This window comes from Neoarius graeffei, chromosome 7, assembly GCF_027579695.1.
Source record: "Neoarius graeffei isolate fNeoGra1 chromosome 7, fNeoGra1.pri, whole genome shotgun sequence".
Lineage (NCBI taxonomy): Eukaryota > Metazoa > Chordata > Actinopteri > Siluriformes > Ariidae > Neoarius > Neoarius graeffei.
The window spans coordinates 50,265,154-50,281,206 of NC_083575.1; the positions used below are offsets into that span (position 1 = coordinate 50,265,154).

General features: G+C 42.6%; 1 protein-coding gene across 1 annotated transcript in view; it reads left to right on the top strand.

Moving 5' to 3' along the window:
• pcdh15a (protocadherin-related 15a) overlaps positions 1-16,053 on the top strand; it is a 396,434-nt gene that overhangs the window by 346,109 nt on the left and 34,272 nt on the right. The window contains exon 30 of the mRNA XM_060924719.1: positions 12,764-12,982. Within this exon, the coding sequence (XP_060780702.1) occupies positions 12,764-12,982 (219 nt within the window). The remainder of the gene's footprint in view (positions 1-12,763; positions 12,983-16,053) is intronic.

The window sequence follows — 16,053 nt, forward strand, 5'->3', positions numbered from 1 at the left end:
ATTTGGAATATATACTCCTCCTACCTTAAAGTCCAAGATGGCATAGCCGATGTAGGGAACCTGGAGTCCATTGGCAGCCTTCAGTATCAGCCAACTGGGTTTGTTGATGGTATTGACAATCAGGTCTTGGAGTCGATTCTTGTACAGGCTCTCACTAAAGAGTGTTACTTGTGAGCCTGTATCTAAGAGACATTGGATAGTTTTGCCATTGACCTCCACCTCTACTCCTGGACACCTACCGACTAGATTGGGCTTGGATGCTGGGTCACCATCAGACGCCTTCACCCCCGTAACACCTTCCCCCGTGACGGGGGTTACTAAAAACCCTGGCGCTGTCGGCGTTTGGGGCAGTGTCGCTGCACGTGGCCAGCCTCTCCACAGTCCAAGCATATTGGACGGCCTTGGGCATCCCATTGGTATGACCTGGCCGATGGGCCTGCTCGGCTACCTGGTCCAGCTGGGGGGTTGTGTTGCATCCTGCGACCGGTAGGTGGGGTGGTTAATGGTGCACTGTAGCGTGGCTGGGCCCACAGTTCCCCCACTATTTGGCTGCTCATGATCTTTAGCTGTGCTGCTAGCTCGTTACGGAGTTCCGTCTTCAGGCTTTCTCTAAGTTCCTCCAGGTCAAATTGGCACTCACCCCTTAGGGGTGGGGCTCTGAACTTGCTGCTCACCGCCTGGACTTGGGCTTCCGTGGCACAGCCATCCAGCTCTTTCTCCAGTGCTCGAGCCTCCTTTACAGCCACCTGGTCTTCATCTCGTCGTAACAGCCGCTGTAGTTCTTGCTGGATAGGTCCAGCCCGAAGGCCTAGCACAAATTGGTCACATGGTAGTGAGTCTTCATCTCTGCCGGCCTCTTGGTCTGTAGCACACCACCGGGCATGGCACTCACGCAGACGAAGGCCAAAAGAACTAGCAGTCTCATCTCCATTTTGTCGGCATTTGTAAAAAGCAATTCGTCGCTGCGCATTAGAAGCAGTATCTCCAAAGACTTTCTCCAGGGCCTTGATGACTTTTTCACCATCCACACGGTCTGCATCCAAAAGGAGAGCAGCTTCCCTTCTGGCATCCCCATCCAATGTGCTCAGGACAAAGTCCACTTGTTGTTGTCCATTCAATGGTTGCGCGTGTAGCATGGCTCTCGTCTGCATTTCCCACTCTTTGAACTTTTGTCGCTCCCCAGCAAACTTTGGCACCCATGGCATACTAAAAACCCAAGGCATCATTAGTGGGGACACAGGTGGAACATTACCCCCCACATTACCCTGATTACCCACATTCTGTTGACTTGTGCCAGTGGGCATCCTGTTGACTATGCCATTTAAAGAGGTGTCAGAACCAGAGCCATCCATATTTGTAGTCCCAGGAGTACAAGTCAAACAGATTTTTAAAAGAAGAATATGAACAGTTTATTAAATTCACAAAAATAAAAATCAGACAGAGAAATTGGGCACCTTGAATGTTTACATAATAGCTAAAAATAAATAACCGTTCTCCACACACTACAACCCATGCAGAGTTAGTATACCAGCCAGATAGTATAAATAGCAAAACCAAAATACTACAGACTACTTTCCTTATACCACTAGTATAAATAGTAAAATGCACACAATACTACATACTACAGTCACACAATAGGTTAATCGAAAATAGCACTGTTCACCACAAATACAATCTGGACAATAAACACAACTCAAAACAAAAGGATAATAGTAAAAATCTCACGATATAACCAGTCTCGGTCACCACGCACGGCCACAATTAACGCATCTTTTCCCGGTAGTCCAAAGGGGGCGTGGTCAACGCAGGGATTCCCCTCCGGAGGCGGGCATTGCAGCTGAGGTGAGAGTGACAACACGAGGGCTCCCAGAAACCAAAAGGGGGCGTGGTCAACACAGAGATTCCCCTCCGGGGGCGGACGTTGCAGCTGAGGTAAGAGTGACAACATGAGGGCTCCCGGAAACCGCTCCAATCGCTGGACCTCGGGCAGATGACAGACCAGGAATTAACAACAGGCCAGGAACTTACAGGAAACAATGATACACACAAACACTCAATGAAACAGGTACTTTCCTTCACAAGAGTTGTGGATTGCCATATAAGGAAACCCCGCCGCATGGACACAGAAGCACTCCCGACTTGGACAGGTCTTCCTCTGGCTACCCCTCGGCATCGCGTTCCGGTCCAATTACATGCGTTGTATATAAATCAGGGCAGCCAAGGAACAATGGAGCCTTCAATCATCCACAACGGGAGGATGGCGAAATCCACAGCCGGAGTGAGAAAGCCAGCGACTCGATTCCCCGGGGACACGCCCTGAAGTAAGTCTCTGTGCCTTTTTAAATCAGTCAATAATCTTGCGGATTGGATGATTAGGAGGTGTGGTCATTATTCAATTCACGGGAATCACCTGCCGCAGTTCTTAGTCACCTCCCCACCAATGTAAACAAACACGTGTGGAATAACAGTACAGCAAATCGCATTAGCAACACAAAAACACACGTGCAATATGTCACAGCAATACTCTATAACAACTTCACACTGTACTTCAAGGTACCCAAAACAAAAACAAACACCCTCTATGGTGACATTAACTGTAGCTGAGTTGCCCCATCTAACAATTGTATTCGGCAGAGGTCAGTTTATGGGAGTAAAAGGCTATTGGATGTAGTTTACAGGGGTCACCTACGTGCTGGGACAGCACAGCTCCAGTGCCTACCTCAGAGGCATCCATCTCTACCATGAAAGGCTGAACAACATAATGACCAAGCATATCCTTTAGAACAGGGGTGTCCAAACTGATCCATAAAGGGCCGTGTGGCTGCAGGTTTTCATTCCAGCCATGCAGCAGCACACCTGATTTGGCTTATTCAATCAACTGACACACCCACCCTTTAATCAAGGGTGGGTGTGGTTGCAAGTATTTGACTGTGTGAAGACAGTTCAGTTGATTGAATGAGCCAAGTTAGGTGTGCTGCTGCATGGCTGGAATGAAAACCTGCAGCCACATGGCCCTTTATGGATCAGTTTGGACACCCCTGCTTTAGAACATCATTTATGAACGCTTGGAATACAGACAGAGCATTACGCAACCCAAAGGGCACTACTAAGTATTCATAGTGCCCCTTAGTGGTAAGGAATGCAGTTTTCCACTCATCACCTTCCTTTATGCAGACTAAATTATATGTGCTCCTGTTACAACCAGCTAACCAGTGTAACACACGAATGACCAAAAAACCAACAGACTCAAATCTAGGGGGGGTTTATTACAAATAAGGGGTTTACAGTATAAGAAAATAGTAAATAAAAATAAAGACAATAAATATGATAAGGGTAAAGAACGACATCAGCTGCTGGCATGAAGACAACCCCTCTCTTGCTCCTGGTCACAGCTCCCATTTATAGTGCACAACATGCCAGGTAGCCCAATTGGAGACGTCCCACCAACAGGGAACACCTGAAAGACAATCAACAGGCAAAACACAAGGAAATACGGGAGAATCTACATAACATAATGGGGGCTCGTCCGGGAGCTTCCTAGTGGGCCTGTGTTGTGGGTATACGGCAAGTTGTCTCAATGTGATTGTGTTGGTGAGTACTGTTTTCTGGGTGTCTAGCGTGCACCATAATCAGGTAGCCGTCGGGTGGACATTAGAATCCACCACTTTTTTATTTTAATTATATTGTTTTTGGTGGTAGCCCTTAGTTGGCCTGCTTCAGGGGTGACATCCATCACCCCTGAGTTCGCGGTTAAACTTTGCCTTTTAGGGGAACCACTGAAGACTAGAGAGTTTGAGTTAGTTTTCTTTGGTTAGGTAAGTAGGGGTTGTGGTGCAGCAGCAAACCACCCAGTTAACATGCTCTTTTGTTTTGATGCCTTGAGATTTTTGTGTACTGCGATTGTAGTGTAGTGCAGGTTGATATTTGTTAGGGATTAGACTTTGGGCTGCTGTGATTTCCGGGTTTCAACCCTTTGATTGTCTAATCACTTATCCTCCTGTAGTAATTTGTGCTGGCGTGGTATTTGGCAACACCCGAACGTTTTCGTGGTTATTTTTTTTTTGGGGGGGGGGGGGGGTATTTTTGTGGCCACTTTGTTTGAAGTTTGTATATTGCAGCCATTTGTTTTGATTTATTTTTTTGATTTTGTTAATCATGTCTGCGGTAGCACAGGATTTCGTTGAAAATCCATCAGTGGAAGGTTTTTATTGCCTTACCAAAGAGCAGTTGATAGAGGTAGCGTCTTTATTGCAGATTGAATTAAGTAGTAGTGAGAAACGTTTGAAAAATACTGTTAAGTCTGTCGTCCTACCCTATCTAGTTGAAAAAGGAATCCTGCCACCTGTTGATTTAAAAGAGGCTATTCATTTAAAAGAATTGTCCATTCGTGAAAAAGAATTAGATTATCAGAGAGAACAGTTGCGCCTTAGAGCCTCCGAAAATGAATTGGACTTGTGACGGCTTGAAGCAAAGGCTGTGGGGGGAAACCTAGATTTTTTTCCGTCTACCAGTTTTGATATCGGTAAGCATATAAAACTTGTTCCACCCTTTGCTGAGAAGGATGTTGAAAATTATTTTCCATATTTTGAGAAGGTTGCTATAACACTCAAATGGCCGAAAGCTTTTTGGCCTCTTCTGATTCAGTCAACCTTAATTGGCCATGCGCAAGAGATTTATGCATCGTTGGCTTTGGAACAGAGTTCTAATTATGATGAAGTGAAAGCGGCTATTTTGCGGGGCTATCAGCTCGTCCCTGAAGCCTATAGGCAGTGCTTTAGGCGTTATAAGAAGACTGACCGGCAGACTTATTTAGAGTTTGCTCAGGAAAAAGAAACGCTTTTTGACCGTTGGTGCGCTTCAAAAGGGGTAGATAGCCTGGGTAAACTGCGCGAGTTGATTCTGCTCAAAGAGTTTAAAAACTGCTCGCCCAGTGCTGTTTCAGTCTACCTTAATGAGCACCAGGTTGATACACTGCGTGAAGCTGCTGTAATGGCCGATGAATATGTTCTAACTCATCATGTTCCTTCTAAAGACAGACACAGATCTGACGGGTCTTCGCCCACTACTGATAAAGTCCAGTCATCTAATAAATCTGAACAGGTTTCTTGTTATTATTGTAAATGACCAGGGCACATTTTGGCCGATTGCGGGGTTTTGAAAAAGAAAAATGCTGCAAAAGGTTTTGCAAAAGGTTTCAAAGTCACCCATTTCTCCACCTCGTGAACTTGCATGTGATGTTCAGACAGGGTATGAGCCTTTTCTCAGTGACGGTTTTGTGTCTCTGCCCGGTGATAAAGAGCAGATGCATGTTCGTATTTTGCGAGACACCGGTGCAGCGCAATCGTTTATCTTGCAAGGCATTTTGCCATTGTCTGATGCAACTAAAACTGGCGCAAGTGTGTTGGTTCGTGGCTTTGAAATGGGATGCACTGTCGTGCCACTTCATTACATTAACTTGAAATCTAATGTCATTACTGGTACCATTGCTGTGGGTGTTTGTCCATCTCTGCCTGTTCAAGGTGTGTCTTTTATTCTTGGAAATGACATTGCCGGAAATTCTGTGTGGGGGGAAGTGCTACCTCAAGTGGTTGCTGTGCCAGATAAGCCAGCAAGTCATGATTGTGTGCGCAAGTACCCCGACGTTTTTCCTGCCTGTGCGGTTACGCGCACCATGTCTAAAAATGCTTCTACTCCCCCGGAGAGAAAAGAGCATGTCTCTCTTGATATTGATTTGTCAGATTCTTTTTTGTGTAATCCTGGTGAGATGTAAAAACTAGATGGAGAAGTGTCTGAGTTAAAGATAACCAGTAAAGCTTCTCTTCGTTTGTCTCGCATTGAGTTGATCACTGCTCAAAAAGCAGATATGTCTCTTGCCCCTCTTGTGTCTCGTGCCTCGTCAGATATCGATCTTGATAAAGAGCCACATTGCTTTTATTTTCAGGACGGTATGTTGATGAGGAAATGGAGGCATTATAATGTACCTGACCAGTGGAATTCTGTCCATCAGATTGTGATTCCTTTTGTGTACAGAGGTGAAATATTGCGTGTAGCTCATGATGGCATTGCCGGACATTTGGGTATTGCAAAAACACATAACCGGATTAGTCAGCATTTTTATTGGCCCAGTCTGAAAAGGGATGTGGTTCGTTTTTGTAAAACTTGTAAAACCTGCCAACTTATTGGTAAACCGAATCAAACGATTCCTCCCGCTACCTTGTACCCAATTCCAGCCATTGGCCAGCCTTTTGATCATGTCATTGTTGACATTGTTGGGCCACTCGCGAAATCAAGGAGTGGTTATCAATATTTGCTTACAATGTTGTGTTCAGCTACACGATTTCTAGAGGCTGTTCCTCTACATAAAGTTACAGCTAATTGCATCTTGAATGAACTGCTTAAATTTTTCTCTCTGTTCGGTCTTCCTACGATCATCCAGACTGACTGTGGGTCCAATTTTATGTCTTGAATTTTTACCCGTGTTTTAAAGCAATTGAATATACGGCACAACATTTTCTCTGCCTACCACCCAGCTAGTCAGGGTGCGTTGGAACGTCAACACCAGACAATTAAGAGTATGTTGCATGCGTATTGCTTAGAAATGGGAAAGGATTGGGCAGATGCAGTGCCTTGGTTACTTTTTGCTTGTAGAGAGGTGAGGCAGGAATCACTTGGATTTAGCCCAGCTGATCTTGTTTTTGCACACACACCACGAGGCCCCTTGGCTGTTTTAAAAGATCAGTTTTGTTGTGACAACTCTGCACAAGACATTTTGACATATGTATCAAGTTTTCGTGCTCGTTTACATCGTGCCCGTGAGTTGGCTCATGAAAATTTAGCGCAAGCTCAGAGTAAAATGAAGCAGTGGTATGATAGGAAGGCTGTTGATCGCCACTTCAAATGTTGGCGATAAAGTTCTTGTGCTGCTTCCTATTTTAGGATCTGCGCTTCAGGCTCGTTTTAGTGGGCCTTATGTGATAGAGCACAAAGTGTCCGACCGTGATTATGTAATTGCCACACCAGACCGCGTCAGCAGAGGCGTGTCTGTCACATTAATATACTCAAGCCTTTTTATCAGCACGAGGAGAATCCTCCAAGTGTTGAGTCGGCGTCGGCTGGTTCTGTCAGTGATCGTCCGCTGTCCACTGATGGGGTGGTGCTGATGTCTGCTTTGGTGGAGGAGCGTGAAGATCTTGAGAGTAGCCCATCTCGTGCTGTAGTTGTTGGGCGGTTACGCAATTCGGAAATGCTCTCGGTTTTAGGCAATCATCTTCCACACCTATCCGAGCCCCAAAAAGCCGATTTGCTGGAAGTAATACACCAGTTCCCGGAGCTGTTTAATGACATTCCCACTCAAACACATGTCCTGCAACATGACATTGACGTTGGCTCTGCAGCTCCAATTAAGCAGCACCCGTATCGCGTTAACCCCGTAAAGCGAGCAATATTAAAGAAGGAGGTGGCATATATGCTCGAAAATAATATTGCTGAGCCTAGTTCGAGTGCATGGAGCTCTCCATGCATTCTTGTTGGAAAGCCGGACGGCACTTATCGTTTTTGTACTGATTACAGGCGTGTCAATGCAGTCACCAAGCCTGATTGTTATCCACTCCCCAGGCTTGATGACTGTGTTGACCGCATTGGATCTGCAACCTTTGTCAGCAAATTCGATCTGCTGAAAGGGTACTGGCAGATCCCGTTAACTCCTAGGGCTATGGAGATCTCTGCATTTGTTATGCCTGATGATTTTCTTTCTTATCACGTCATGGCGTTTGGGATGCGCAATGCACCAGCATCGTTTCAACGTCTTATTAATAACGTTTTGTCTGGTTTACCAGGCTGTGAAGCCTATTTGGATGACGTTGTCCTTTATAGTGGTTCATGGTCTTCTCATGTTGATCAGGTTCGTGAGCTTTTCCGCAGACTTTCGGCTGCCAGACTTACTATAAATCTGGCTAAGTGTGAGTTCGGAAAGGCCACGGTGACGTATCCCGGACGAGCCCCCATTATGTTACAACCAGCTAACCAGCATAACACACGAATGACCAAAAAACCAACAGACTCAAATCTAGGGGGGTTTATTACAAATAAGGGGTTTACAGTATAAGAAAATAGTAAATAAAAATAAAGACAATAACTAAATATGATAAGGGTAAAGAACGGCATCAGCTGCTGGCGTGAAGACAACCCCTCGCTTGCTCCTGGTCACAGCTCCCATTTATAGTGCACAACATGCCAGGTAGCCCAATTGGAGACGTCCCACCAACAGGGAACACCTGAAAGACAATCAACAGGCAAAACACAAGGAAATATGGGAGAACCTACAGCCACCTAAAGGTAGAAGAGGGACATAACAGCTCCTTAAGTCAAATTTTGTGAAAATGGATGCTCCACGAAGTTGTTCTAGTGCTACAGGGACCAAAGGGTAAGAATAGGATTTGGTGATTTGATTAAGGCCACGATAATCAATGCAGGGCCTAAGCCCCCATCCTTCTTATTAACAAAAAAAAAAAAACCTGCAGCTGTGGGAGATGTAGAAGGATGGATGAAACCCTGTTCTAAAGCCTCCTGAATGTACACTACCGTTCAAAAGTTTGGGGTCACCCAGACAGTTTTGTGTTTTCCATGAAAAGGCACACTTTTATTTACCACCATAAGTTGTAAAATTAATAGAAAATATAGTCAAGACATTTTTCTGGCCATTTTGGGCATTTAATCGACCCCACAAATGTGATGCTCCAGAAACTCAGTCTGCTCAAAAGAAGGTCAGTTTTATAGCTTCTCTAAAGAGCTAAACTGTTTTCAGCTGTGCTAACATGATTGTACAAGGGTTTTCTAATCATCCATTAGCCTCCTGAGGCAATGAGCAAACACATTGTACCATTAGAATACTGGAGTGATAGTTGCTGGAAATGGGCCTCTATACACCTACTGTATGTAGATATTGCACCAAAAAACAGACATTTGCAGCTAGAATAGTCATTGACCACATTAGCAATGTATAGAGTGTATTTCTGATTAGTTTAAAGTGATCTTCATTGAAAAGAACAGTGCTTTTCTTTCAAAAATAAGGAAATTTCAAAGTGACCCCAAACTTTTGAACGGTAGTGTACTCCTCCATTGCTTTCTTCTCTGCTTGAGTGGATAAATTCTAGATTTAGGTGGAATAGCATCATCTATCAACTCAATGGAACAGTCATATTCTCTGTGAGGAGGAAGTTTGGTAGCACTTTTCTTGTTAAACACTTCTAACAGGTCACTGTATTCAGGGGGAACAGAGACTATAACATTAGCATTGGGGCTTTCTGTAGTAGTTGACGATACCATAACTGTGGGGAATGCTAGACAGGTGTCATAACAGTAACTAGACCAAGAGAGTATTTTTTTTATCAGCCCAAGATATGACTGGGTTATGCTTTCTAAGCCAGGGCAAACCTAAAATGATAGCATACTCAGAAGAATTTAATACAAAAAAACAGATCTCTTCAGAATGTAAAGCACTGACAGTCATACTGATGGGTTTTGTGACCAGGTTAACGAGTCCCTCTCCAACAGGATCCCCATCAACAGCAGTCAGTCTCAGCAGTGTTTCCAGTGACTCCACAGGAACCTGGAGTTGCTCCACCAGCTCGACGTGAATAAAGTCCCCCTTAGCTCCAGAGTCAATTAACACTGAGAACACAGACAGACTGTGGGCAGTTAACTGTCACGGGTAAGAGAAAGGACTTGGAGACCAACCCCTTAGTGGGTGTACTCACCACATTAGCACGTGGAGTAGACTCCACGCACTTTTCCGGGGTTGGCGCCGGAATGCTCTGTCAACGGATTTGACAGTCACGTAAAACATGACCGGCAGTTCCGCAATGGAGACACAAACCACTTTGGAGACGACGGTGCCTTTCTTCCACAGACAAATGAAATGCGTCACACTACATAGGTTCCAGGGGTTCTGGATCCTCACGAGTCTGGGTCGTAGGCAGATACGAGTGGCGAGGGTCAGTGCAGTAGATGGAGCCGTAGGAGATTTACATGGACCTCTCCCGTGTTTCAGTTGGTCTAGGTGAATGGCCAATGAAATTAGCTTCTCTAGCGAAAGACTGTGGTTGGTTGAAGAGAGCAACTGGACTTGCTTGAAGATTCTTGAAAACGTTTCGCCTCTCATCCTAAAGGCATCCTCAGTTCTGTCTGACTAATAGGGAGTATCCAGTATTTATCCTCTCATGGATCATCATTGAATCCGAATCAGAATGCTGACGGCTGCATTGTAGGTGGCTGATAAAAGATGTCATAGACACCCACCTCTGTTCAATGATGGTCGTTCCAGGTTGACAAAAATGAACGATCCTCTCTGGCTAAGATGTCTGCCAGTTTTCTGGAAGTCCTCTCATAGGGATTTCATCCCAAAGTGCGTAGAAACATATCTGTGACGAATCTCAGTCATCCAGGTACATAGTAATCTGTGGTTGGTTGAAGAGAGCAACTGGACTTGCTTGAAGATTCTTGAAAACATTTTGCCTCTCATCCTAATCCAATGCAGCCATCAGCATTCTGATTCGGATTCTATGATGATCCATGAGAGGATAAATACTGGATACTCCCTATTAGTCAGACAGAACTGAGGATGCCTTTAGGATGAGAGGCAAAACGTTTTCAAGAATCATCAAGCAAGTCCAGTTGCTCTCGTCAACCAACCACAGATTACTATGTACCTGGATGACTGAGATTCGTCACAGATATCTAGCGAAAGACCGTTGTCCTTACAAGCCATTTCAGCCAAGATGTCAGAGTTCAGTCCATTGCGAAATGTCACTAATAATGCAGGCTCATTCCAACCACTCCCAGCTGCGAGAGTGCGAAATTCCAACGTGTAATTGGAAACTAAGCGATTACCCTGACGTAGTCGGGTGAGTAATTCCCCTTGAAAGTGACCCTCATTGACATGATCAAAAATTGCTTTAAATTCTCTAACAAAGTGATCATAAGTGTTGGATTGGACTGTGGGCCAAACTGCGGTAGCCCAATCGAACACCTTGCCCGTAAGACAAGATATCACAAAATAAATACGAGCCTTGTCTGAGCTTGGAGGGGAATTAGCAAAAAATATAGAACATTGTAGCAAAAACCCTTTACACTGATTAGGTGTGCCACTAAACTTATCCGGTTTGCTGACAACAAACGAGCTGGTAACGGCCGTGGAGGGAGCAGCTTGGTTGGAAATCACAGAAGAGCCGGAGGAGCTGAGTAGTTGGAGTTGTATGGTGATTTCCCTCATGCTTTCAACAATTTGAGCTAACCGTTTCTGCTGCTCACCTTGCTGTTGTGTGAGAGTATGGATGGACTGAGTCACGGAGTCAAAACACTAGTGATGTCCAAGCATCTGTCCTTGGCTGCTAATTGCGACCTGTAGCTCCGTGTAATCTGCTGTCTACATGTCGGCACAGTATTCTGTAATGCGGCTGTGAAAAACCAGATGCTCGCAGATTATAAATGAATTCAAGGTTTTAATGAGAGAAGGGTAATCCAAAATCAGAGTACCAAAGCCAGGCCAGGTTAAAACCGGGAAATCCAAAACAGTTACAAGGGCTAGACAGATCGTAGTCGGTAAACAGGCAATAGTCGAAAAACTGGGAATTAAGAGAGACAGGCAATCAAAACACAAGGGCTAGGCAAAAAGGGTCATATACAGAGAAGCAATCAATATAATAATGCTCAGCAGGCTTACGAGAAGTGAAGACAATACTGTGCAAAGGACAAGACAGACAAAGGAGTATAAATACAAACAAAAGGGTACAGGTGATTGTGATCAGAACTCAGGTGAACCACTCCTACGAAGTGGTTCCGGATTGGTTGACGGAGTGCACGTGGTAGTAAGTGGTGTGAGGGGGATTATGGGAAATTGAGTCCTGAGGGCTGAGGCAGACACAGGGTGAGCCCGGAAGCATGACACCTGAACTGTTTTATTATCCTTATACCACAGTAATTTGTGTCATACTTTTCATCTATTTACAGTTACATTTAATGTTGTTGACTGTCCACAAAACCAGTTATTTCCTGTAATCATTTACGTTATAGCAGCTATAAACATTTGTTCTTTCACTGGCCTTTCATTTTTCTCTCTCAAAGTTAATAAGGAAAAAAAAAGAAAACCAGAATATTTAAAGCTATATTTTTACCTCTGAATGTTACATAGTGCTGAAAATGGAGACTAAATAATGTTTCCTCATAGAAATTATATTATATATCAATATGATTATTGATCATTATAATTGCATTGTGTGTACATTTTTTATATATTTAAATGCATTTTTTAAATTCTACTTTTAAGTCTTTTTAATTTACTATGCAACATAGCTCCTTGGGGAATTGCATCTCATTGAACCTTATTGTAGTTGACATTAAAGGTGTTTGTATTTGTCATTATTTTTAATCCATTTTTGTGGAGTGTCTCTTTTGCAAGTCCCCATGTAAATTCTTACTTGAGAACTAACACCATAGAATCAGTGCATTCACTGTTAATAAACCTTAAAGCTGAATTTCTGTCTGAGGCCTGCTGTTATAAAAAACTAATCAACACTTTCAAGCCAATCAGTCATTCAAATTCAGCATCATAGTCACAGTAGCAGAATGTGATCTACTCCTTTTCTTTATTTGATATTCTTCAACATAGTTTGTGAATCCATAAATAGAATTAAATCCCAGTACACGTAAAACATGTTAATGGCAGTAGTTACTGTATGTTATTAACGTCTCAGTCTTTATTTGGCAGGTTTCTGGATGGTAAGATTCTAGACATTAATAAAGAGTTCCAGCCATATCTAGGTGAAGGTGGGAGGATTTTGGAAATCCGCTCACCAGACATTGTGGCTTCGGTGAAGAAAGCTGCTCAGGCTGTGGGCTACACAGAGGGGGCACTACTCGCACTCGCCATCATCATCATCCTCTGCTGCATCCCTGCCATCCTCCTCATCATGATCACCTACAAACAGTGAGTTCTGACTTGGGAACTAGTAAGTAGAAAGCAGAGCATCATTATCATGATGACACTAATCAGCAAGGCTGCCTTTGGAATTGTGAATCCACTGTTGTTAAAAACACTGCTAGTGGTTAATTCTTCTCAGAGTCAGAATCTCTAGTAAAGAACACATTACAATGAGAGATTTGAGATTATCAAGAATGATATAATGTCTGTGCAAAGTACTAGAGCAAGGAGAGACCTAATAATAAAGAGACACAGAGGGGAAAAGACAGAAAGAGGTGATGGACAAAGACAGAAATAGTGAGAAAGAGTTGTGAATGGGTGCCAGGTATTAAACAGGGTATTTCTGTGTAATTAGACATCCGAACAGGCAAATCTCCCCACTAGCACCATGTGAAAGCAGATTAACTATCGTCATTTGTGACATATCTGACGCATTCTCTGTTCTTGTCACACTGCTTTGTGATACTTCAGCCAGCATCACAACAATACAGCATCTGTCTGTGCAGCTCTCCTCCAACAATTCCTCACTCCAGGGAGATAAATAAGAGACAGAGACAAAGAAAAAACCTTGACAGTAGGTCCACAGGGCTTCCCATTTTCACTCACAGATTCAATTAAATGTGGTTCAATTCAGTTCCATTTCCATAATGCATTTTTCACCACAGATTTCCACAAAGCACTTTTACAGAAATCTCTGTCCAGATCCCAGGTGAGGATGTTGGTGGCAAGATGGCATGAGGAAGAATTCTCAACTCAAAAAGGGTCCCATCCTCCTCTGTGCACTAGAGATTGTAATCATAATGTGAAATGTATGAAACTTTTAAATAGAGGCACCTCATACAAAAGAAAAATCCTTGGTATAAGCCAGTGATGGTAAACACCTGTCATGGATATGATGGAATAGCAATTGTGTGTGCAGATATTAGATTTAATCATACGAAAATCAGAAGTTCAATATGTGCGTGTGGCAGGTTTTGTACACAAAGGAACAGGCTATTAGTTCATGAGAAATCTTGAGTGGAGCATAAGAGCGATAAATTGAAACATTAATGTCATACCATCTTGTCCATTTAGTACACACACACACACACACACACACACACACACACACACAAAGAGAGAGAAGCATGTATTAAATGCTAATGGACAAATGTCTATTCTTTCATTTCCGATCACTATATTTTGTTGTTGTCATTGTATCCTGTATTCCTTTATTTTAGCCATAACACAAATAGTAAAATTCAGTTAAGGCCATATTTGAAGTTGCCAACTTAATTTCAAAAGTCACATCAGTATTTACATGAGGAAAGTTGCACATGTTCAGAGACGGGATAGGAACATGCTTAGTTTTCAGTTTTTGTCATTCAATTTACTAGAATTACCTACATTTACTTGATTCCTCTGAGGTTGCCAAATATTTCTTGAGTAGTTTTTTTCACCCATAAGCACTTACCTTCAAGCCTGAACACTGGAAGATAGAAAATGTTGAATTAAGATGCAGATAGTGTGTTGTTGTGATCAAATGTAATATGAGCTAACAAAATCTAAGAGATGAGTAATATCTCCAATTATGATGTTCTCTTCCAGTGACCTCGTTCAGATTTTTTTTTTTTTGTGGAGTTTAAAGGGACTCTACTAGTGACTAATTGATGTCAAAGTAATTTATTTAATATTGGCTTCAAATGGAATTTCATAGGTTTTTTGTTTGTTTGTTTGTTTGTTTGTTTGTTTGTTTGTTTTTAGTTTTTAGTTTTTACAACCCAAAACATGAATTGCAGTGTGACATTGTAATTGCGTCAAACTGTTAGACATGGCGCTGGACAAAAAAAGGTCCGAATTGCAGGTACAGTCATGTGAAAAAAATAAGTACATCCCATGGAAATTGTAGATTTTCCCAACATATTTAAACAAGCAAACATTTCGCTCTATTTGACACAATGCCTGCAGATAAAGGTGATATATTCCAATAAACAACCTATAAATTTGACATTTTGTAGTCATTTTCATAATTTAAATAAAAAACGTCAGTCAAACAAGTAAAGACACCCTGGAAAAAGTAAGTACACACATTTATCACACTTTCAAGTCCATAAAATTAGAATCAGGTGTTCCAAATTAGGTGCCATTGATTAGAACCTCCTGCAGGTGGAACCTGTCTTATTTAAACCTGACATCTAGGTTCTGGTGTCCTCTTTGCTATTGAAGTATATGGTGTCATCATGCCAAGATTGAGCTCTCTAAGGACCTCAGAAAAAAAATATTGTGGATGCCTATGAATCTGGCAAGGGATTTAAAAAGATCTCTAAATTATTAGAATAAAATTATTCCACTGTAAGGAAAATCATCTACAAGTGACGTAGATTTCAAACAACTGCTGATTTGTCCAGGACTCACCACCCCAGCAAATTTAGCCCAAAAGCAAACTGTTTGATGCTAAAAGAAGTCTCCAAGAGCCCCAAAATTTCACCTCTGGATCTGCTGTAACTCTTGCAACTGTTGGTGTGAAAGTGCATACATCTACAACCAGAAAGAGATAGGACAAATTTGACCTACATGGAAGGTGTGCCAGGAAAAAGCCTTTGCTGTCCAAAAAGAACATGAAAGCAAGACTACAGTTTACCAATTAACATATAGGCAAAGACTAGGCCTTTTGGAATAATGTGTTCTGGACAGACGAATCAGACATAGAGTTGTTTGGTCACAGTAAGAGTAGACTGTGTGGCACAGACCAAAGACAGCTTTTCAGGAGAAGAACCTCATACCAACTGTGAAGCATGGTGGTGAAAATGTTGTGGCTTGGGGTCACTTCATTTTCTCAGGGACTGGGAAATTTGCATTCATTGATTCAGCTATGAATTCTGAATCATATCAAAGAATGTTTGAAGATAATGTGAGGCTATCTGTTCAAAAGAAGATAATGATCCTAAGCACACTAACAAATCCACCAAGGAATGGATCAAAAAAAAAAAAAGAAGTGTTATGGAATGGCTTAGTCAAAGCCCAGATTTGAACCCCATCAAAATGTTGTGGGAACATTTGTAAAAGACAGTGCATGCAAAAAAAAAAACTTAAACATC